The sequence below is a fragment of the Orcinus orca genome, chromosome 15 (assembly GCF_937001465.1).
Source record: "Orcinus orca chromosome 15, mOrcOrc1.1, whole genome shotgun sequence".
NCBI classification, from domain to species: domain Eukaryota; kingdom Metazoa; phylum Chordata; class Mammalia; order Artiodactyla; family Delphinidae; genus Orcinus; species Orcinus orca.
The window spans coordinates 71,689,065-71,711,849 of NC_064573.1; the positions used below are offsets into that span (position 1 = coordinate 71,689,065).

A 22,785-nucleotide genomic window follows, 5' to 3' on the forward strand; every position below is an offset into this window, starting at 1 on the left:
CGGTCTCTGGACATGTCCACGTCCATCACCAGGTCCTCTCCTCGGGCTCCCAGGTCTCAGGGCAGCAGGATCCCTCCCTCACACACACACACATGTCTTTACACGTATTTGCCGCTGTTTCTTGTCCTGAAGTCGTGTTCCAGAGGCATCCACACAGCAGTGTTGGTGACAGCGCTCCTGTGTCCCATGTGGAAGTAAAAACTGTGATCGACAAGTAATGAACCTTCAAGGAACATTAGGGTTTGAGTTATCCAACTGCTCTGAATTTTGGGGACTGAAAAATTAATGTTGGCTTCAAATGCTGAGTTGATATTTTCTATTAAGCAAAGGAAAACTACGGATTTATCTTAATAAACATCCAGAAACTGAAGGTGGTCAGATCATCAAACCAGCCCCTCCTGCCAATGCGAAAACGCTGTGCAATGTGTAAGCGGTGAGCAATTCACCCCGACTGCTCTCATCCTAATGGTGCCTTTACTCACAATACCAAGTTAGCGTCTGTTCCCAGGATGCCCAAGTTAGTCCGTCATAACTAGTAATCTTGTTTCAAGATTATTTCCTGATCTTGGAGTTAAAATAAACGGAGTAAAAATATTGCAAGAATAAGGAGTCTAGAGATCTCTATAAATTACAAAGCTGCAATGCAATATCTCTGAAACAATTTCTCTACAAACTGAAGGGTTAAAAAAATATTTCAGTAAAAAACGTACACGTGTCCTTATGTGAGGAAAATATCTGAGTTTGAGGAAGTTTATTGTTACCCTTTTGTAATAATTTAGATGAGGCACAACTATCTCCTGCTTCTCTAACATCTCAATTAAAAAAAAGACAAGAATCGAGGGTAACAGTGAAATTAAAATAAAATAGAAAAGCCTAAGGTTTTGGAGAGAAAAGTGACTATAATCTATGTGCAGAAAGGCTGTAAATGGTTTCAGGTGACCTTGCAAAGAGGCATCTTCTCGGATGCCAACCAGTCACGGAATTGAGGGCTGGGAGCCGTGAAGAGAGGGGAGCCCGGCCACAGGGGGCAGAGCGGGTCCGTTCTTGGCGGGGCAGGGCCCACCCCCCTCGGGCTGTCCCCCCTGCTTCCCAGTCTGCTCGGCTTCCCTGTCTATATCAACTCGCTTCCGCCTCTGAAAGCAAACCAGCAACCGCGTCAGAAGGTTTAAAGGACAAACGGCGCTTGCCGACCGTGCCGATCCCAGCTCTCCAGCAAGCCTCAGGCACCTCCACCGGCTACGCCGACCGCGAGGGCCGCCGCCGCCTCCTCCGCCAGGGCCACGGGGAGTGTTTCCAGGCTGGTGAGGAAGCGCGTGGGTCCCAACACACGTGTGAGACCTGGAGCCCGGCGGGCGAGGAGCGCTCGCGCCCCAGGACAGGGTCCTCTGAGCAGTGACAGCGAGGTCTCGGGCCGCCCTGACGCAGCCCATTGAGAATGTTCTTTTTCCTTTAAACCTCGGTCATCGGCCCCGATCCCGGGGCACATCCTTTCAGTTCATGAAGAGCCAGAGGAAGCAGTACAAAACCAGCAGCTTTTCTCCAGCCAAAAAAAAGAGCCGAACCCCCAGCAAACACCCCCCGGAAGCTCTGAGCGCCCAGAGAGACGGGATTTCATGTTGTCTCCTCATTAAAACCCTGTGATAACAAGGCTGACTCAGAAGCAGTTTTTTTCCTCCCTTTCCTTCTGGGTCAGCATCCGCCACAAGATCCCTGTTTATCTGCTGGGTGAAGGCGAGCGAGTCACTCACCAGGGACACAGGACTGGGAACAGTGTGGCCTGGGGATGGGGCCCAGGGACGGTTACTAAACCACAGGAACATTCTGGTGCCACTGACAGAGGAAGCTTTTTTCTCTTTTAAATGCTAGGCAGAGTCCTCAACACGCCAGGCACTCTTGAGTAGAGTAATACACAGCAGGGACCAGTTTGGAATGCAATGTATTTTAAACACAGTGAAAGACACCTGGACAGAGTAACCGGTCAAGTTAACTGAGTGCAAGATTGACCAGCTCGCGTCAACATTCACAGCCTCTGCAGTTTCACTCAGAGGAGATCACGTCCGACAGTTTTCCTGCGACGTGTGTATGTTAGTAGAAGCGAGAGACCTTGATGAGAACCTAGATTCTCGGCCGGCCACCGGAAGGCAGCGCGGAGCCGGGCGGTGTTAACGAAGGCTCTGCTGGCAATGCCGCCAGCTCTTGAAAGCCCCTGAGCGGAAAGGAGCTCTCTGCTTCCTCCAAAAAAGGAAAGGCTCCCTGCAGCGGACTGCAGGTGTCTCTCGGAGACAACTCATCTGCAAGGCCAGTTGGTTTAAGTCTTTGCCGAGGGGCGGGCGAGGGGCGGGGAGGGTGGGCACAGAGGCAGCAGGCACTGCCCTGTGCAGAGGGGAGGCGGCCATTCACGGCAGCGTCCGTGTGCACACCTTCCACCCCGTGTCCTGTCGTGTCGTGGGGTGATCTGACAGGGCGGGAAGAAAGCGCAGGTTGTGGGCACATTAAGTCAAGTCCACACCGCCAGCTCTCACTCCCACCCTCTCATCTAACAGCCGGGACCAACTGGCACAAGAGACTTAAAAGGCAACGCGCTCCCCTGGGGAGGTGGCGGGGACAGCCCGAGATTCACCTCCTTTCACCTCCTACAAACCTCCACCAGGTAATGCTCCTCACGAAGCACTCACGAGTTAGAGACAAAAGCCATCTGCAAAGACATCGGGTTTTGTGTTTCTGTCATTAAAGACAGAGCATGCGTGCACACACACACGCAGTCCTCAATTACATTGTGTCAGAGAAGGAATAGTTTCTGTAAAAAGAAAGAAAGCTGTGTTATTAGGCATTACACATTAATACCAAAGTGATCGCTGGGGTTTTCAGTAGTTTCACTAGTCCCCAGGATTCAGTAGCTAACATCAAAGTGTCACATCCTTTGGCCTAGAGCGCAGCGGCGTGGCGGGCCTCACAGCATCCCTGAGCCAGGTGTTGAGGGCACAGATTCGGGAAACCCGCTCCGGGACACCGGGGAGACCTGGCCTGTGGCCAGCCAGGCTGTTCAAGGGCCACAAGAGTGAGGGGCATCCTCTTTCATTGCAACATAATATTCTTTCAGGTTCTCTTGCAGGACGGTGTCCTTCACAGCGTGAAACACAAAGCAGATGTTCTCCGTGTCTATGGCAGTGGTGAGGTGGATGGCTGCGATTCCGTCTCTTCTAGTTGAAATACTGGACCAGGTAGCACTGGACATCCTCCAGCCTGTGGGGGTCGCCCTTGAAGTCTGAGAAGTGCTTCTTCTTCTTTCTTTTTTTTAATATAAATTTATTTATTTTATTTATTTATTTTTGGCTGCATTGCGTCTTCGGTTGCTGTGCGCGGGCTTTCGCTAGTTGCGGCGAGCGGGGGCTACTCTTTGTTGCGGTGCACGGGCTTCATCATCCAGGTGGCGTCTCTTGTTGCAGAGCACAGGCTTTAGGCGCGGGGGCTTCAGTAGTTGTGGCATGCGGGCTCAACAGTTGTGGATCCCGGGCTCTAGAGCGCAGGCTCACGTTGCGGCACTCAGGCTTAGTTGCTCTGCCGCATGTGGGATCTTCCCGGACCAGGGCTCAAACCCGTGTCCCCTGCATTGGCAGACGGATTCTTAACCACTGCACCACCAGGGAAGCCCTGGGAAGTGCTTCTTGATGCCGATGGTCTTCACTTTCTCCACCAGGAGGTCCATCTTGTTGAGAGGCAGGACGATGGAGACGTCGAAGAAGAGCTTGTTGTTAACGATGGTCTCAAAGATGTTCATGGGCTCCACCAGGCGGTTGGTGCGCCTGTCCTCCGTGAGGACCTGGTCATACTCACTGGATGAGACCATGAACAGGATCAAGGTGATCCCATCAAAGCACTGGAACCACTTCTGGCGCTGAGACCTCTGGCCACCCACATCCACCATCTTGAAAGGGACTTTTTCTATGACAAAGTCATGCTCCACTTTGCCCTTGGTGGCCTTCCTCGCCAGCAGGATGTCCTGCTTGCTAGGGAAAGTAATTCAGCTGGCCAATCCGATCCAAGTTATCCAGGAAGTACTTCACTGATTCACCCAGCTGAAACTCCCTCCTCCGGCTGAAAGCTTCCCTGATGCCAGAATCCCTGCAGAGCGCGGTCAGAGCAGGTACATAACAGCTGAAAGGTGGCAGACTCCACGGGCAGCCCTGCTTTGTTTTCAAAGGCCATAAGGTACATCCCCTGCTTCTCATTTTCAGAATACTGCCAAGGAACACCAAGCCTGTCTCGTGCGTCAACCAGAAGCCTTGAGCCCTTGAGGATGTTGTTGAAGATGGCGTCGCGGAACTCCAGAAGCGCACTCTGGTCGAACTCGCGGCCGTGGACGATGCGCATCTGCTTGAGGAAGGTGGACTTGCCGCTCTCGCGGGGCCCAGCAGCAGGATCCTGACGAGGCGCCGCACAGCGCGCAGCTCGCGGTCCAGCCCCGCGTAGATGTCCCGGCTGCGCCTGCGCTGCCGCGCCTCGCGCTCCGCATCGCCAGCGGCGTCGGCCTCGGGCGGCAGCAGGAAACGGCTGAGGGTCCGCACCGCACCGGACATGGCTGCTGAGGCCATAGACCCCGCGGCGGGCGAGGCGGCAGCCGGCCGCTCCCTCAGGCCGCGTCCGCTGCCACTGTCCCGAGGTCCCTCTGTCTGGCTCTTAAATACAGTGGTTCTGTCCCCTGGCAAACCATCAGTCTAGCTACTTTTTTTTTTTTGGCTGCGTTGGGTCTTTGTTGCTGCGCGCGGGCTTTCTCTAGTTCCGGTGAGCGGGAGCTACTCTTCCTTGCGTTGCGCGGGCTTCTCATTGCGGTGGCTTCTCTTGTTGCGGAGCACGGGCTCTAGGCGCGTGGGCTTCAGTAGTTGTGGCACGCGGGCTCAGTAGTTGTGGCTCACGGGCTTAGTTGCTCTGCAGCATGTGGGATCTTCCTGGACCAGGGATTGAACCCGTGTCCCCTGCACTGGCAGGCGATTCTTAACCACTGCACCCCCAGGGAAGTCGCAAGCTAGCTTTTTACTGTATGGTCACTTCTCGGTATCCGTGGGGGATGGGTTCCAGCACCCCCTGTGGATACCAAAATCCATGGACGCTCAAGTCCCTCATATAAAATGGCATAGTATTTGCATATAACCTACACAATCCTCCCACATCATCTCTAAATCATCTCTAGATTACTTATAATACCTATACAGTGTAAGTGCTATGTGAATAGTTGCTGGTGCACAGCAAATTCAAGTTTTGCTTTTTAGAACTTCCTGGAATTTTTTTTTTTTTTTTTCCATCTGTGGTTTGGTTGAATCCATGAACACAGAACCCGAGGCTAGGGAGGGCCACTTTTTTATCTTTAAAAGTGAGTTCTGGGGGAGGGATGGACTGCGAGTTTGGGGTTAGTAGATGCAAATTATGACATATAGAATCAATGGACAACCAGGTCCTACTGTGTAATACAGGGAACTATATTCAATGTCCTGGGATAAACCATAATGGAAAAGAATATGAAAAAGAATGTATATATATGTATAACTGAGTCACTTTGCTGTACAGCAGAAATTAACACAACATTGTAAATCAACTATACTTCAATAAGAATTAATTAATTAATTAAAGCGACTTCTGTCTATGGCCTGCAATTAAAATTTTTCCTTAAAGCAGGTATACAGAGTTTCCCTTTAAAAGACATTTATCTGAGAAAAAGTGAGCCAAATTTTTTAAAAGGCTAAGAAAATAATAGTATAGAAAATAATAAAAAAAAAGGCTAAGAAAATAATAATAACAGGATAACACAGAAGTGAGGAAAGTGATGCTCAGTTTTGCAAATGCTGCTCAAGATGGAAGAGTTCTCTGTCCTCCAAGTTAAAACCCAAAACAGGGCGCTGAGGAGGGGGACCCGAGAATCAACAAACAGCTCTTACCATATAAACCACAGCAGCAAGGTTGTCCATCTAAAATGGGGTGTGAAGAGGTCCCTCATTTTGCCTCGGTCTTCCTGTTTCAAGACAAAGAATACCGTTTGCTCTCCTCCCCTGTGGATGTGCGGGCACAGGTTGGTAGCCTGAGACCGGTGGACACCCGAGGCTGGGAGGGAGGTTTCTGGTGGGCAGGACACTCAGGTCCCGAGAACCCGGGACTCAGATCCACGGCCCTCAGCGCCCCCCAGCCCAGGGAGGCCTTCAGCCAGGACTCATTGATGTCCAGAGGTGGAGACATTCCACACCCCAACCCAGCCTGGAATCCTGGAGCTGGGAAGCAGGCCCCTCAGGCTTGGCCTCTGAGGCCTCTTGGGCGATCCCATGGACCAGGGAGCAAACCACCAGTCCAAGATGCCTCCCGCCATTTCACACCCTCCCCACCCAAAGCCAGCTCTAGGTCAAGGTAACAGAAATTAATGTGCTGAAAATCAATTCACCAAAAGCCAACTTGTCAAAAGACCAATTAGCTAAACGACTCGCTTGCCAATTTTATATAATTTACTAATTTATCAAATCTCTGCTTTACAATGTTCTATTTCAAAACATATATTCTGGGGGGGAGGGATAAATCGGGAGATTGGGATTGACATATACACACTACTATATATAAAACAGATAACTAATAAGGACCTACTATATAGCACAGGGAACTCTACTCAATACTCCGTAATGGCCTATATGGGAAAAGAATCTAAAAAAGAGTGTATATATGTATATGTATAACTGAGTCAGTTTGCTGTACACCTGAAACTAACACAACGTTGTAAATCCATTATACTCCAATAAAAAATTTTTTTGAAAGCATCAACAAGAAAAATAATTTAAAAAATATATTCATAGAATCTATATTCTACGGATTATCTTCTTAGATTTATTTAATGAACATATTATTCTTAGCAGTTTGAGAAGTGCTCACTTATTTAAACATGCTAAAAGCTTTTTTAAAAAAGATTATGGGTTATAGGTGGTTTAATCTACCCATGAATATTGTCTTTGTGAATAAAAATATTTTGTAATATATTCTTGAATAAAAAGACAATACTCATTAATATGCTTATTGAATATATTTGAGCATGTTTGTATTTATTGACTATATTTTAGAATAGATTCATTCATTAATATACTTAAGAATGAATTCATTAATATAGTTATTGAGGAATATATGTATTAATATAAACACAGGAAAAATACATTCCTATGTGTTAATATATGTATTAGTATATACATAGGAAAAATCTCTCCCTATTTACTAAATATATTCAAAAAGAATAATCCTTAAAACACATTTTTGGTAAACATACATTGGCAAGAAAAATTGGCTTTTGGAGAATTGGTCTGCCTTCTGGAAAATCCTTCTCTTCTCTTTTTGGTGATGGGGGATTCACCACTTTCTTGGAGCCTTCCTGGACCTGAGAGAACTCTCTCTCTGGGCCTGGCTGCTCCTGGCTGCATCGGCTATGCACCTGCCCCAGTGACCTCCATAAAAACAAAAACAAAAACAAAAACAGGCCCCGCTGCCGGGCACCCTGGAACACAGAGAGGCCCCTGCGGCAGCAGCTCCTTTCCAAAGAGAAGCCCACAACTGGAGCATCCAGTCTTGCCACTGTCACTTTGCAACACACATTTGAAATCACTGTATGCTTTCTCCACCCAGAGCATCTTCCCACAGGAGGGGCGGGGGAGAATGCAGTCCCTCCCCAAAGGCAACTAAATGAGCCTCCTGCACCCCAGACTCTCTGGGATGCCCCCTACCCCAACCCTGTGCTTCCCAAAGCAAATTTGGGGTATGTCTCCTGGTTTCTATGTTGTCAGACCCTGCCTAGCACTTCCTCTCAATCTGGTGAAATTCCATTCAGTTATTTTTGCCTAATATAGAAACAGTCAGAAAAATGATATTATTTAAAAAAAATAGGGCTTCCCCAGTGGCGCAGTGGTTAAGAATCCTCCTGCCAATGCAGGAGACATGGGTTCAAGCCCTGGTCTGGGAAGATCCCACATGCCGCGGAGCAACTAAGCCTGTGCGCCACAGCTACTGAGCCCGTGTGCCACAACTACGGAAGCCTGCAGGCCTAGAGCCTGTGCTCCGCAGCAAGAGAAGCCACCGCAATGAGAAGCCTGCGCATCACAACGAAGAGTAGCCTCCGCTCACCACAACTAGAGAAAGCCCGCTGCAGCAACAAAGACCCAATGCAGCCAAAAATAAATAAATAAATGTATAAATAATAATAATAATTTCCTTGTAGGGTCTGTTGTTTGCTTAAGGGCATTTGTGATGTTTCTCTAAGCCACATGCTTGATTCTTGAGGGCAGGGACTGCAGCCCTTAATCTGGCTCCCTTCTCCCCACTTGCACCTGCAGTAAGTGCTCATCAGTTTGTAGTGTGGTGGATTCCCTGATGGTGTTGCCTGTGGAGTGATGCACCATCCATTAAGGATGTCTACACAGGGGCAGTTTGGTGTCTTGGATCTAAGTCTTTCGTGGCACTTTCTAATGTGATTTTACTGTCAAGCCTTTGCCAATCAATCACATTTGCTAATCAGACTTCATGGGTGCTGAAAGATGAAACTGAAGCAGTAGTTACGGGACCCATTATGGGACATTCTATTACATTTATCTAATCACTTCTCCAGGTGGTACTTTTAGGACTTGGCAGTGAAAGTACACAGACTGAAGTTGCCAAATTCCCTTTGCAGATCCTGCCCACTGCACCCCTCACCCACTCACACATACATGCTCCCAGCACGTGCAGCAACATGCACAGTCAGTCCGCCAGGCACTGACCTGTCTGGAGATGATGAGTTTCCCCAGAGGCATGGGGGCTCCGTTTTCTGTGGCTATCCTCTTTAAGGTGGCGATGGCCTTTTCCTGGTTTCCGGACAGCACATCATACCTTGCGCTCTCTGGCAGCCACTATGAGGACAGGAGACCGAGACGTGGCCAGTTAGGGCAGAACAGAATGCTCGGTCACAGCCGTACACTCTCATGTGTGTGTGGAGTCCTTAGGGCCGGAGGCTCTGGGGCCAGAAGCCTGGCTTCAAATCCTGGCACTGCCATTGATTATACTGGCTCTGTGACCTTGAGCAATAACTTGACCTCTCTGTGCCTCCATTTCCTCATCCATAAAATGGGGATAATAATAGATCCTCCCTCTTAGGGTTGTTGAGAGGATTAAATGGGATAATCCAAACAAAGTGCTTAGCACAGTGCCCGGAATGGGTTAATATATCTGTTCCTGTTGCCGTTGCTATTACTGTAATTTGGTGCTGCTGAGTTGCAGGTGACAGCTGAACTAAATTAAGACTGCCACCAAAAAAGAAAAACAGTCCACCACTCTCACCATCATCATCATTATCCCTATCTCTCAAGAAACTACACCTCACCTGTGTTTAGCATCGTCTTGCAAACTCAGTCTAAGAGACAGAAAGAAATCACAAAGACCTTTAGGCCTACTAGAGTCCCAACCCCAAGTGACTAGATAGAGATCTCTCCATAAAACAAAGCAACAGCAATCTGTGAAATGAGAGAGTGTGAGACTTGGAGTCAGAAGATTTGGTTCAAATGAGTTATGTTGTTTATTTGCTGTGTGTCTTCTGACAAGTCAATCAACCTTTCTGGGCCTCAGTTTCCTCATCAGTAAAATGAGAATATAGCAGAGATTGCTAGCATCCAGTAAAATTCATGCTTCCCTTTCCATAGCATAGAGTTGTCCTTGGATATGGCTGCCCAGCCAGAAACTACATTTCCCAGCACCTCTTGCATCTAGGCATGGCCATGTGACATGCTTTCACCAATGGCACGAGAGCAGAATATTCCCGGCCAAGTTATTTAAGTATACATCTCTACCTGCCCTTCTTCAGTCTGCATGTAGAAGATTCCAAAGCCCTAGACAGTGGCAGAACTACAAGCTGGAAGGAACCCTGGGCCCAGAATCACACCTGTCAAATGGAAGCACCCATTCTGGACTGTTTTATGAATGAGACATAAACTCCTATTGTGTTAAGTTACTGAATGTGTAGGCTTTATTTGTTACAGCAGCTGGTATCATCCTAACTAATATAGGGGTTCATCATAGTCCTACCTCCTGTGGTTATTGGGAGGAATAAATACGAGAATGCATATAAAGAGCCTGGCATAGGGCCTGCTACACTGTTATGCTAATAATAATAATAATTATTATTATAATTAATTATTATTATATAATACCTATTGTCATTACCAGTAATTATTACGTTATTTATCATAGATGAGATCTACCTCCCTACAGGCTTATTTTGGGGCCCACTGGCTGTAAAGCATTTCATGGATGTGGTCTTCACATGAAATGATAAACGTGTGGTCTGATCTCGCTGTGTGTGGGGGGTAGTTTATGCAGAGATGAGATGGCGGGATCATGTGAGCCCTTGGCCCCAGCCATGCCTGAAGCCAGATATTTAATATTCTCTCATATGTCTCTTTCACTCAAGCCAGTTTGAACTGGGTTTTGTCACTTGCAACTTAAGAATACACTCACCTTAAGTGTAGCTCTTGTAGTGCAGGGAGAGGGAGCAAGGTATCCCCCATCCCCTTGATATCTCCCTCAAGAATATCCCAGCAGTGTCTGCCTGGAGGAAACCCAACACCCCATACTGGGCCCACCCCAGGCCCTGTACCTTTGTCTCATTTCCTGATTCAAAGAAATAATCTTAAAAGTGGCTTTGGTACCCTCCTCCACACCCTCCCCACCAAAATATAATGAACGGCAGGAGACCAAGTAACAAAGGCTGAGATGTCTTAAAGGATACCTACAAAACACAGAACAGCAAAGAGGAGGAGTGGGACAGCCGAGAGGATGAGCAGCCAACGCCAGCCCAGGCTGGGCATCACAAACACAGCCAGGACAACCTCGAACACTGTCCCGATGGCCCAGAACACCTGGCATGGGAGAATGGGGGTCAGTAATGGGGCAGCATTGGTCAACACAGTGAGCAATTTCAGGATCATCGTAGACAACGTTATCCATGCTGGTAAGGGGGTCCTTGGGGGTCAGGAAAGTCAGAATGGCCATCACTTCTCCTGTGGTTCATGTGGTTGGGCCAGGGCCTCCATGTTGTCTGTCTCCTGAGGGTACCATCCGCCCTGTATGATATTTGCATGGTGCCCACTGGAGTGTGAAATGTGGCAGCTCTGGTTAAGGAGATCAATATGATCAATATCGTGTGAGGCCAGTAGAGTAGTGGACACATTGGTTTTTGTCTACTCACGTCCATCTCCCTTGCCCAACAGTGCCCCGGTATCCTTTATCAGAATTGTCTCTCCCCTGTGGGGCTGAATATCTTCTGTCTGTTTCTCTGAATCACATTCCATCCTTTTCCACCTTGCCCTTTGTATGGACTGCATCCACAGTCCCCCTGTCCTCTGGCTTCACATTGGGTGCAGCCACACAGAAGATGGGGAGGAAAGAGGGATTCGGGTACTTATTCCTCTGGCTCCTTCTCTGCAGGGTGGTCATGCGCTGGCTGCATCCCTTAGTTGAAGGTCACAGCTCCTTTCCAAGAGCCTTTCTCTCTCTCTCTCCGTCTCTCTCTGGGCTGCTAATTACTCTCTCCCTTTGCCCCTTCAGGGACCTTATAAATAGTCCCTTTATGAAACCCTCTTCAGCCAAAGCAATCTTGAGGGAAAAAAATGGAGCTGGGGGAATCAGACTCCCTGACTTCAGACTATACTACAAAGCTACAGTCATCAAGACAATATGGTACTGGCACAAAAACAGAAATATAGATCAACGGAACAGTATAGAAAAACCTGAGATAAAGCCACGCACCTATGGTTAACTAATCTCTGACAAAGGAGGCAAGGATATACAATGGAGAAAAGACAGTCTCTTCAGTAAGTGGTGCTGGGAAAACTGGACAGCTACATGTAAAAGAATGAAATTAGAACACTCCCTAACACCATACACACAAATAAACTCAAAATGGATTAAACACCTAAATATAAGATTGGACACTATAAAACTCTTAGAGGAAAACATAGGAAGAAGACTCTTTGACATAAATCACAGAAATATCTTTTTTGACCCACCTCCTAGAATAATGGAAATAAAAACAAAAATAAACAAATGGGACCTCATGAAACTTAAAAGCTTTTGCTTTTAAGCAAAAGCAAACTATAAACCGCAAAGGAAACTATAAACAAGACGAAAAGACAACCCTCAGAACGGGAGAAAATATTTGCAAACAAATCAACGGACAAAGGATTAATCTCCAAAATATATAAACAGCTCATGCAGCTCAATATTAAAAAAACAGACAACCCAATCAGAAAATGGGCAGAAGACCTAAATAGACATTTCTCCAAAGAAGACATACAGATAGCCAAGAGGCACATGAAAAGCTGCTCAACATCACTAATTATTAGAGAAATGCAAATCCAAACTACAATGAGGTATCAGCTCACACTGGTTAGAATGGGCATCATCAGAAAAGTTACAAACAACAAATGCTGGAGAGGGTGTGGAGAAAAGGGAACCCTCTTGCACTGTTGGTGGGAATGTAAATTGATACAGCCACTATGGAGAACAGTATGGAGGTTCCTTAAAAAACTAAACATAGAATTACCATATGACCCAGCAATCCCACTACTGGGCATATACCCAGAGAAAACCATAATTCAAAAAGACACATGCACCCCAATGTTCATTGCAGCACTATTTACAATAGCCAGGTCATGGAAGCAACCAAAATGCCCATCGACAGACGAATGGATAAAGAAGATGTGTCACATATATACAATGGAATATTACTCAGCCATAAAAAGGAATAAAGTTGGGTCATTTGTAGAGACGTGGATGGACCTAGAGACTGTCATACAGAGCGAAGTAAGTCAGAAAGAGAAAAACAAATATCATATATTAACGCATACATGTGAAATCTAGAAAAATGCTACAGATGAACCGGTTTGCAAGGCAGAAATAGAGACACAGATACAGAGAACAAACGTACGGACACCAAGGGGGGAAATCGGAGGTGGTGGTGGGGGGATGAATTGGGAGATTGGGATTGACATATATACACTAATATGTATAAAATAGATAACTAATAAGAACCTGCTGTATAAAAAATTAAATTAAATTAAAAAAAAAAAAAAAAGAAAAACCCTCTTCAAATTCTCCTAATGTGAGTATGTTGTTTCCTGCTGCAACTTTGAGTCTACAACCATTGTCCATTCCAAAACATTGTCCTTCATCTTCTCCATCTGGGAGCCCCCAAGAGCCTTCCTAAATCCCCTTTCGCTTAAAGTAACCACAGTCCATTTCAATTGCTGACAACCAGAGGGACAGTCAAAATGGCTAACAATTTATAAACTGACCAATCAGAGTGTACACCATACAGTATTGGCCAATCAGAATGAACCCTGGTCACACACCTCCCCCAACCCTCACCAGACTTTAGTTGCTGCATCACGGGGAGCTCTAGGGAGTCCTTAGAAAGGACAGAGTGTCAGGCAATGAGGGCCAGTCAGGGTTCAGGATCATCTGGCAGATGCATTTCAATATTAAACTGGTTCATCCACACCAGTGTGGACCAGCTGACTACCACCCTGATTGGTCAGGGGTAGACACAGTCAGGATGGTTAAGTTGGGCTGTGGATCAGTGTATTCGATATTGTCATGTAATCATGGTGATTAGGGACAGTCGTGACTGTGGACCTAAGTGTCCACCAGGGACAAATAATACTGCCACTGCATGGAGGAGGGCTGTTGGGCAGCTATGTATTTGCCCTGAGATCTTCCAGATCATGGTTGGAAAATGGGTCACAGGACCCTGGCAGAGGGAGGGCTTGAGAGGGACTGGATGGTCCAAGAGAGTTTTAAGGCAGCCTACTGGCCACAGACGTGGCCATGAATAGCGATCTCACACAAGACACGAGTCAATCTGGTGAGGGGGGCAGGAGTTTGGTCCACTCAAGCTACAATGTTCAGCACCAACTTTCAGATAAAAGTCATTTCTAGTTCAGGAAGGACATACTACCTGCCTGCTACCATTTTTTTTCAGAGGTGGTAGATTGAATTTCTTGTCAATGGAAGAATTTATCCATATTGCAAAACAACCATGTTGAAATCAACATAAATGATCCATTTAAATCCTTGCATAATGGATCTGTTATATTTTTCTTAAACTCCCTTTCCTTGTCCTATGGCTCAAGAAACCCGGGAATCTCCTGCTCAGAGACTGAGTAATATCCAGAATCCCAGACCATCCTCCTTACCTCAATCAGCAAAATACACTTAGCTCTGGCTTTCATGGGAAGGAACTCAGCATACAGCGTCACCCTGGGAATGCAAAAGACAGAAAGGGCGTTAAGGTCGGGACTGAGTGGGAAGATTGCTATGGTCTTCTGAATTTCTCGGCCAACTTTCCTCCAAGGGTGGTCTGTGGACCACTTACATCAGGATTTCTGGGGATGATGGCTAAGTATGCAGGGTCCATACCAAACCTTCAGAAACAGACTCTCGGGGTGGGGTCCTGGCATCAGCATTTTTAACCAACTTCCCCCCACCACCCCATATGGTTCTCAAATTTAATACCTACTATCATTGAGCATTCCCCAAAACCCAGTAAATGTAGGTGAAAAAAGAGTGGTGGGATGATGGGCAACTTCAATCTAGAACCGTTCCTTAGATTTCCCCTATCACTCAAGTCCTGAATAGTCTTGGAGTAGGGGCCTTTCATACGGCAGGATGCCCCTCATCCCGGGTCCATCTGATGTCTCCCTGTGACTAGACTCAGCCCATGTCTTCTTGGCAAGAACCTCACAGAAATGATGCTGAACTCTTCCCAGTGCCTCACACTGGGGACATGATGTCAAGCAGTCCCATCATTGGTGATATTAACTTTCATCACCAGGTCAAGTTTTCTGATAGATATTTCCATCCTAAAGTTATCAATTTTCCATTTGTGATTAAGAAGTACTTTATGGGGGAACATTCAGAGATTATGTCAATATCCTGCTCCCCACAGAACCTCTACTCACCAGCTTTAGCATTCCATCTTTTGACTATTTCTGCCTGAATCGACCACCACTATGATGACAAACTGTATTTATTATTTCCATAACTCCTTCTACATTTATTGGTTGACATTCTACTGTAAGGAAGAGCTTTCTTTTCTCCTGTCTCATTTATCTATCCATCCATATATCTATCTACCTACCCACCTATCCATTCATTTCATCAGTATGGACTTGCGGATTCCTGTTTTATTCAATGGGTTGTAATCCATTACTGTCTTTATTATTTTGATGCTCAGACTGTCCCAGATCTGGTCAGTGGAAGCCCTTTCAAGATGATTCCTATGTCTTTTTGACACGTCTCCATCATTCCTTGCGCTCTTTCTTACTTTCTTGTACAAAAAGATGTCCAGGCTCATCTAGTACTTTCTTTGCCCCAACCATGGGGTCAGACATTTTTCTAAGAAGTCCTGCTTCCTTTTGGCAGAAGATGGTGTTTAGAAACCAAGATCTGAGTGTTCAGTGTGCTCATTGCTATGGGGGTTCCCATTGCTTCTAGGCCCTCCCAGTGGACACAGCTAAGAGATCTTTCATCCATCCATCTATCTATCTATCTATCTATCTATCTATCTATCATCTATTCATCCATCCTTTCTCTGGGCGTCTCTATTTCTCGCTCTCTCTTCCCACATGCACACCATACATCTATATCTATTTCAATACCTGTGTATATGTATTTTTAAAAACAATGAGTTCATACTGATACTTTCAGTACCAGTCCAACACTTTAGGATTCTTTCTAACCTTTAAATTTCCAATTTCTTCTTCTTCTTCCATGCAATTTTCTTTTCCAACATTGAGAATTCCGTGTCTCATTATCCTCAAAATATTTCCCATCTACTCCATCAATTCACTTGTCTACTCAATGTAACCAATGTCGCAACCATATTGGCTGCCTCCTCCATCTACCTCCACATCCTCCTCCCCTCCCTTTCACTTGCTCAGCTAATGGGCATGCTGGGAAGAAAAGGAAACTTCTAAACTACTCCCCATGCTCCCTTCCATTGTGCTAGGAAGATAAGCCCTTCTCTTTCCCCTCATCTCCCACCTAAGCCAGACAACCGAGCTACTAGATGACCTCGTCTTACTTACTCTCCTGGCTCCTCATAAGGGAGGAGGGGTAGAGGGAGGCTTATTTCCATTAACCCTTTTGAGGCAGATGGTGTATCTCGAGCTCCTGGGATCCCTTTACTAGATCATGGGGCCCATCTATCTGATGCTGCTTCTAACAGCTCATACCTGCAACTCTCTCTTAGGATTGCTTTTGAGTAATTGGAGTGGCCTCACCGCAGAGATATCTGGGAGTTATGCCCTTTCTCTCCAGGGCAGGCTGAAGACTAGTGTTGGGTACAAAAGGCTCATTCCCTGCCTCAAGATGGGACAGACCCTATGAGACAATGAATACTCCAGCTCCCTATGGGATCAAGCTGAGTCTAGATGTCACCTGAAACCACATCCGCCCTTAATTTCTTCCCTTCACCTTTCTTGCCTCTTTCACTCTTTTACAGGATCCTCCCGAGAGCATTCCCTGAATAAATTACCTGTACAAAAATCTCTGCCTCAGTCTGTCTGCTTCTATGAAACCCAACCCATGACACCTCTCCCTGCAAAGCATCTACCTTTTTAAATGTTGGCCTCAGCAATACCATTAAGATCTAGAAATAGTTCTATCACTGGTAAAAGTCTTTCTTAGGGTTATGATAAAAGATGCCTCTGTCCAGAGAAGGAAGAATTCTCAGGAGCCTCAGAGGGATAGCTAGTGCTTTAGTAGTTCAGCTATACTCTATGTAGAGAAAAGCATGGAGAAAAAGTCAATGTCATTTAGTCTTACTTCGCAGTGCGTTTTAGTAAATCCTCTCTCTCTGTTTTGGTGTTCTGTCTCTCTCTTTCTCTCTCTCTTTTCTTCATCTCTCTCTTTCTCTCTGTTTGAACCCCTATCTGAGATCATATTCAAGAATTTTGAACCCTATTTTTATTGACTTTATAAATAGTATTTCCATGCCATTTTAAATCCTCTTACACACATAGATTCTATCATATTCATGAACCATATTTTCCTTAATAATAGCTACCTTTTATTGAGGATCTACTATGTGCCCAAACATTCTTCTAGATATTTTACATGAATTATCTCACTCAATAAATGCTGCAAGTCAATGGGGTAGGTAATTATAATTCCCATTGTGTGTGTCTATCTTTAATCCCTATTTTCATCTTTATATCTGTGTCAGATAAGTTGTTATTTGACCAGGATCACGTAGCTAGTAAGTTGGTCAGTAGAAGAGCCAAAATTTTAACCTAGGTCTGTCTATATTATGCAGCCCATCACTCACTTCCCTATTTAGGTGGTTTCACAATTATAAACAATACTTCAAAAAGCATCCTTCGTCTTAAATCTTTGTTTGCATGTGGTTTCCTTAGGGTATATTCCTGTAAAAGAATTTGAGTCAAAGGGTACACATTTTAAGGCTTTTGATATATATCATCAAAGTGCTTCCTAAAAAGTTGTTCCAATGTATAGTCCTGCAAGTGCCTCTCCAACAAAAACCATGAGGAATTTCATTCACTCAGCTCTGAGAATGGAGACCAATTGCAGTGGTTGTAAAAGATTACAGTGATTACCATGAATGACTCGGAAATTTTATTCTGTTCTCCAAATGGTGTGCTTATATTATTTTAAAAACATCAATACTGATAATAAAATAGGAAGCATGTTTACATTTTCCCCACGAAATTAAAATCAAATTACTAACCATGAAAAAAATGTGCAGTAGCATATTCTAAGGGCAAAGCTAATCCTGTCCTTAGATGTCAAGGATTTGTTTTTATAATGAACTTACAACATGCAGCCTTTTTTTCTTTTTTAGGCACAGAATTAGTACATGAATGCATTCTCATTGTAAATAATTTAGCAATATGCAAGAAGAGAGAGTGTATGATGAATTTTCCTCTTCCTCCTTACCCCTGCTTCCATTCCCCTTCCCCAAAGCCATGACTAATAGCAGTTTGCTTTGCAACCTTCCAGCCCCTTTTCTATGTAAATGAATATATAAATTTAAAACTGAATAGACATTTTTCCAAAGAAGACATAACAGATGGCAACAGGTGCAGGAAAAGATGTTCAGCATCACAAATCATCAGGGAAATGCAAATTAAAACCACAGTGAGCTATCACCTCACACCTGTCAGAATGGCCATCATCAAAAAGACAAGGAATAAGCGTTGGCAAGGATGAAGGAAAAGAGAACCCTCGTGCACTGTTGGTAGGAATGTAAATTGGTGCAGCCACTACGGAAAACAGTATGGAGGTGCCTCAAAAAATTAAAAATAGAACTACCATATGCCAGCAATTCCACTCCTGGGTATTCATCTGAAGAAAATGAAAACACTAATTCGAAAAGACATGTACACCCCTATGTTCATTGCAGCATTATTTACAGTAGCCAAGATGTGGAAGCAACCTAAGCGTCCATCAACAGATAAATGGATAAAGAAGATGTGGCATTTATATCAATATATATACATACACAATAGAATATCAACCACAAAAAAGAATGAAATCTTGCCATTTGCGACAACATGGATGAACCTAGAGGGTGTTATGCTAAGAGAAATAAGTCAGACAGAGAAAGACAAATGCTGTATGATTCCACTCACATGTGGAATCTAAACACCAAAACAAATGAACAAACATAACAAGACAGAAACAGAGTCACAGATACAGTACAGAGAATAGACAGGTGGTTCCTGGGGCCGTAGGGAGGGGAGGTGAGCAGAGAATTAGGTGAAGGACGTGAAGAGGCACAAACTCGAGCTGCAAAATAAATGGGTCACAGGTATGAAATGTACAGTATGGGGAATATATGCTGGAATTAATTATATAATAATAACAGTAATAATAAATTTAAACATCAGAGTATCTTTTTTTCCCTTCCCTTCCCCTCTCTCCCTCCCTCCCCCTCCCTCCCTCCCCCTCTCCTTCCCTCCTCTCTCCCTCCCTCCCCCCTCCCTCCCTCCCTCCCTCCCTTCTTCCCTCTCTCCCTCTCCCCCTCCCTCCCCCTCCCTCCCTCCCCTCCCCCCTCCCTCCTTCTCTCCCTCCCCTCTCCCTCCCTCCCCCTCCCCCTCTTTCCCTCCTCCCTCCCTCCCCTCCCTCCTCCCCCTCCCCTCTCTCCCTCCCTCCCTCCCTCCTTCCCTTTCTCCCTCCCTCCCTCCCTCCCCTCCCCCCTCCCTCCTTCTCTCCCTCCCCTCCCTCACTCCCTCTCTCCCTCCCCTCCCCCTCCCTCCCTCCCCCTCCCCTCCCCCTCTCTCCCTCCTCCCTCCCTCCGTCCCTCCCTCTCTCCCTCCCTCCCTCCCTCCCTTCCTTCCTTCCCTTCTGCTCACACATGCAGCATACTGCCAGTGCTCCACCCATACAAATGCCCCGATTCTCACCACCTCTGGCTATGCCAGTCCACCTTCCAACTGCCAGCACTCGTACCTCTTCCCTGAGCACTTTCTCTGGTCATTAAAGCTTGCTTTGCCAACCCATGTGGCAGACCAGAAGTGCCAAGGAAGTCAAACTTCCCAGGAGCAGCTCTTAACAAATGACAGTTGCCTCGTCCCTCGAACGGGACAATTTGGAGGATGTGTTGCAGTGTCTCCCAGAGGAAACGCCTTGCTTTTGAATTTCTGTGTCAGGATCTGCTCCTGATAAGACAGTCTGGAAATCTTTCCATAGTAATCTATGTAGAGCTACCAGATTATTTTTTAATAGCCGTGACCTATTAATTAATACTTAGATCGTTTTCAACTTCTTGTTTTTGCAACCTATGCCACAAGGAACATCTTTTCCTGTCATTGTTGCACCCCACGTTTGGCCATTATTTATAGTAGTTCATGATGAGAAAGAGTCGCTTCACCCAAAGTGAGCTTCACCCAAAGTATGGGGATTATTACAATCACATTGAAGAGCTGAAGAATAAGCGATGAAATTAGCAATGCCAAGAAGCAGCTGATACGGGCACAAACAACTCCCCACTGCGAATAATCGCATTTACAGCACTTGGCAGTTAGAGATTTGCCATTTGGATCACATGCCTGGGAAGGAAATGACCTGTGATCTCTGTCTGGCATTTCTGCTTGGTCTTTGGGGGAAACAGCAGCGCCAAGGACAGATTTGTGAACCAGCTTATTCTAGACACCAATCTGAAGCAACTTCTGAGACAGTTCTCAAGGCAGAACAGGTGGGCAGCTACCTGGGGTATTCGTCTTTAAGAGCGGCTAAAACACTCACTCGTAGGATGCCAGGTAGGGCAGGCTTCCATCTCAAAGGTAAGTGGCATTTCTGCTGAAATACACAGCACCCTCTACTGGAAATAATAAACCATCTGCCCTGGTGCCAACCTGTGTCTTGTATATTTTTTGTGAGGCAGGATGTGCAATTAGAGGTGATTATTATTTTTCGGTGCCTATTTGCATTTTCTAAAACAAAAATGTACTGTTTGTAATGATAAAGTTACATTTAACTCTTTTGCTTGGATTAAAGTCTCTTCCTTCTTGCGGGAATGTAAATTGGTACAACCACTATGGAGAACAGCATGGAGATTCCTTAACAAACTAAAAATAGAGGTACCCTATGATCCTTCAATCACACTCCTGGGCATATACCCAGAGAAAACCATAATCCAAAAAGATACATGCACCCCAGTGTTCATTGCAGCACTATTTACAATAGCCAAGACATGGAAGCAACCTAAATGTCCACCGACAGAGGAATGGATAAAGAAGATGTGATATATTTATACAATAGAATATTATTCAGTCATAAAAAAGAATGAAACAATGCCATCTACAGCAGCATGGATGGACCTAGAGATTACCATACTAAGTGAAATGAGTCAGACAGAGAAAGACAAATATCATATGATATCGCTTATATGTGGCATTTTAAAAAAGGTGCAGGGCTTCCCTGGTGGCGCAGTGGTTGAGAGTCCACCTGCCGACGCAGGGGGCACGGGTTCGTGCCCTAATCCTGGAGAATCCCACATGCCATGGAGCAGCTGGGCCCGTGAGCCATGGCCGCTGAGCCTGCGCGTCCGGAGCCTGTGCTCCGCAACGGGAGAGGCCACAACAGTGAGAGGTCCACATACCGCAAAAAAAAAACAACAAAGAAAAAGGTGCAAATGAACTTATATACGAAACAAAAACAGACTCAGAGACATAGAAAAAAACCTTATGGTTACCAAAGGGGAAGGCAGGTGAGAGGCTTGTGGAGCAGAGGTGAGTCAGCTGTGGCGATAGTAGCCTAGCCAGTCCCCATCCAACTCACCAGCAGACAAAAGACACAAGAGTAAAAGCCCTGCAGAGACCAGAACAAGCAAATGGCCAAACTGCAGTTTTGTGAATTAAATAAATTGTTACCATTTTAAGCCATAAGTGTTGCGGTGGTTTGTTACAAAGCAAAAGGTAACTCTACATTCCACTTAAAAACCATCTGACCTTAAGCAAATCCCTCAGGATCTCTGAGCCTTAGTTTTCTCAGCTGTAAAATGGGGATAGTAGGGTTGTCCAATGGACAAGAAGAGGTAGTGTGAAGAGAGAGCTTAACATGGGCCCTGCACCTGGCAAGCACTCCACTGACATTATTATTATCACCATCACTACTAATGTTACTGTTATCACCAAGGACCAATGTGAACACCTACTCTGAGGGAAGAGAGAAAAGAAAGAAGAAATAAAGGGAGAGGAGGAGTTAGAAAGGCAAAAATTAGGGCAGAGGGATGGGTTCCTTATTAACAATATAATTTCTATATGAATTGGTGGCTGTTAGCTAAACTTACTGTGTTAATCTTTTGCAAGATATATGTCATTACACTGTACACCTTAAACTTATACAGTGCTGAATGTCAATTCCATCTCAATAAAACTGAAAGAAAAACAATTTTTCAATTAAAATTTTTTAATAATATAATTTGTATTTATACTAAAAATTTGAGTACATTATAAGGACTTGTGATTGTTGAGCTTTTAACAATTATATAGCAAAATCTTATTCACTTGGTTTTGTGAGGTGGCGACTGGGTAAAGTCCTTCTGAATGAATGGAAACTCTTAGTTACATTTAATTACACAAAAAATATCTTCGACTAAATGTTTCCAAATAATGAACTTAGGGGAGCCATTTTTATAACTAGATAAGAGCTTTGCATAATTAAGACATGATTATTTTTATGTAAATAGCTGGCGTGAAAGTGCTGGGGAACCAGTGAGTCTCTTGGGTGGCTAAATATTTCTTCTGTAATTTTTTTTTGGGGGGGCCTCGCCACCCGGCATGCGGGATCTTAGTTCCCCAACCAGGGATCAAACCCGTGCCCCCTGCAATGGAGGTGCTGGGTCTTAACCACTGGACCACCAGGGAAGTCCCTCTTCTGTAATTTTGTTCGTGGTTTTTATTTGCCCTCCTTTTACTAACCGTGTGATCTTACACATGTTACTGCTTTAAAGCCTCAGTTTTCTTACCTGTAAAATGGAGGTAATCATATCTACGTCTTAAGGTTTTGTGGGTTTAAAATGGTCATGTGCCTGGAATGCACTAATAGCTCAATAAACAGACAGAAGGGCTATAGCAGCATTAAGTAAATGAACAGCTAAATGGGGAGGCAAGACATTTGGGGTGTGGGGGAAGGGAGCAGGTAGGCAAGCTCAGACCCTCACGACATCAGGTAAGGGGGTAAAGGCCCTTCCAGCTGCTCTGTGTCCTTAATTTTATTTCC

The 22,785-nt window shown here is 45.3% G+C and overlaps 1 protein-coding gene and 1 pseudogene across 3 annotated transcripts in view; both read right to left on the reverse strand.

Annotated features, from left to right (window-relative positions):
• Positions 1-22,785, reverse strand: part of SVOP (SV2 related protein) — an 85,627-nt gene that overhangs the window by 22,412 nt on the left and 40,430 nt on the right. For all 3 annotated transcript variants that reach the window (XR_004477815.2, XM_004281377.3, XM_033408601.2), the window contains exons 7-10: positions 14,235-14,298; positions 10,773-10,898; positions 8,769-8,897; positions 5,931-6,004 (exon numbers count right to left, since the gene is read on the reverse strand). Coding sequence is in view for 2 of the 3 variants with exons in the window: in XM_004281377.3 (XP_004281425.1) it covers positions 5,931-6,004; positions 8,769-8,897; positions 10,773-10,898; positions 14,235-14,298 (393 nt within the window). In the remaining variant the exon portion in view is untranslated. The remainder of the gene's footprint in view (positions 1-5,930; positions 6,005-8,768; positions 8,898-10,772; positions 10,899-14,234; positions 14,299-22,785) is intronic.
• Positions 2,804-5,894, reverse strand: LOC125961325 (guanine nucleotide-binding protein subunit alpha-12-like; annotated as a pseudogene).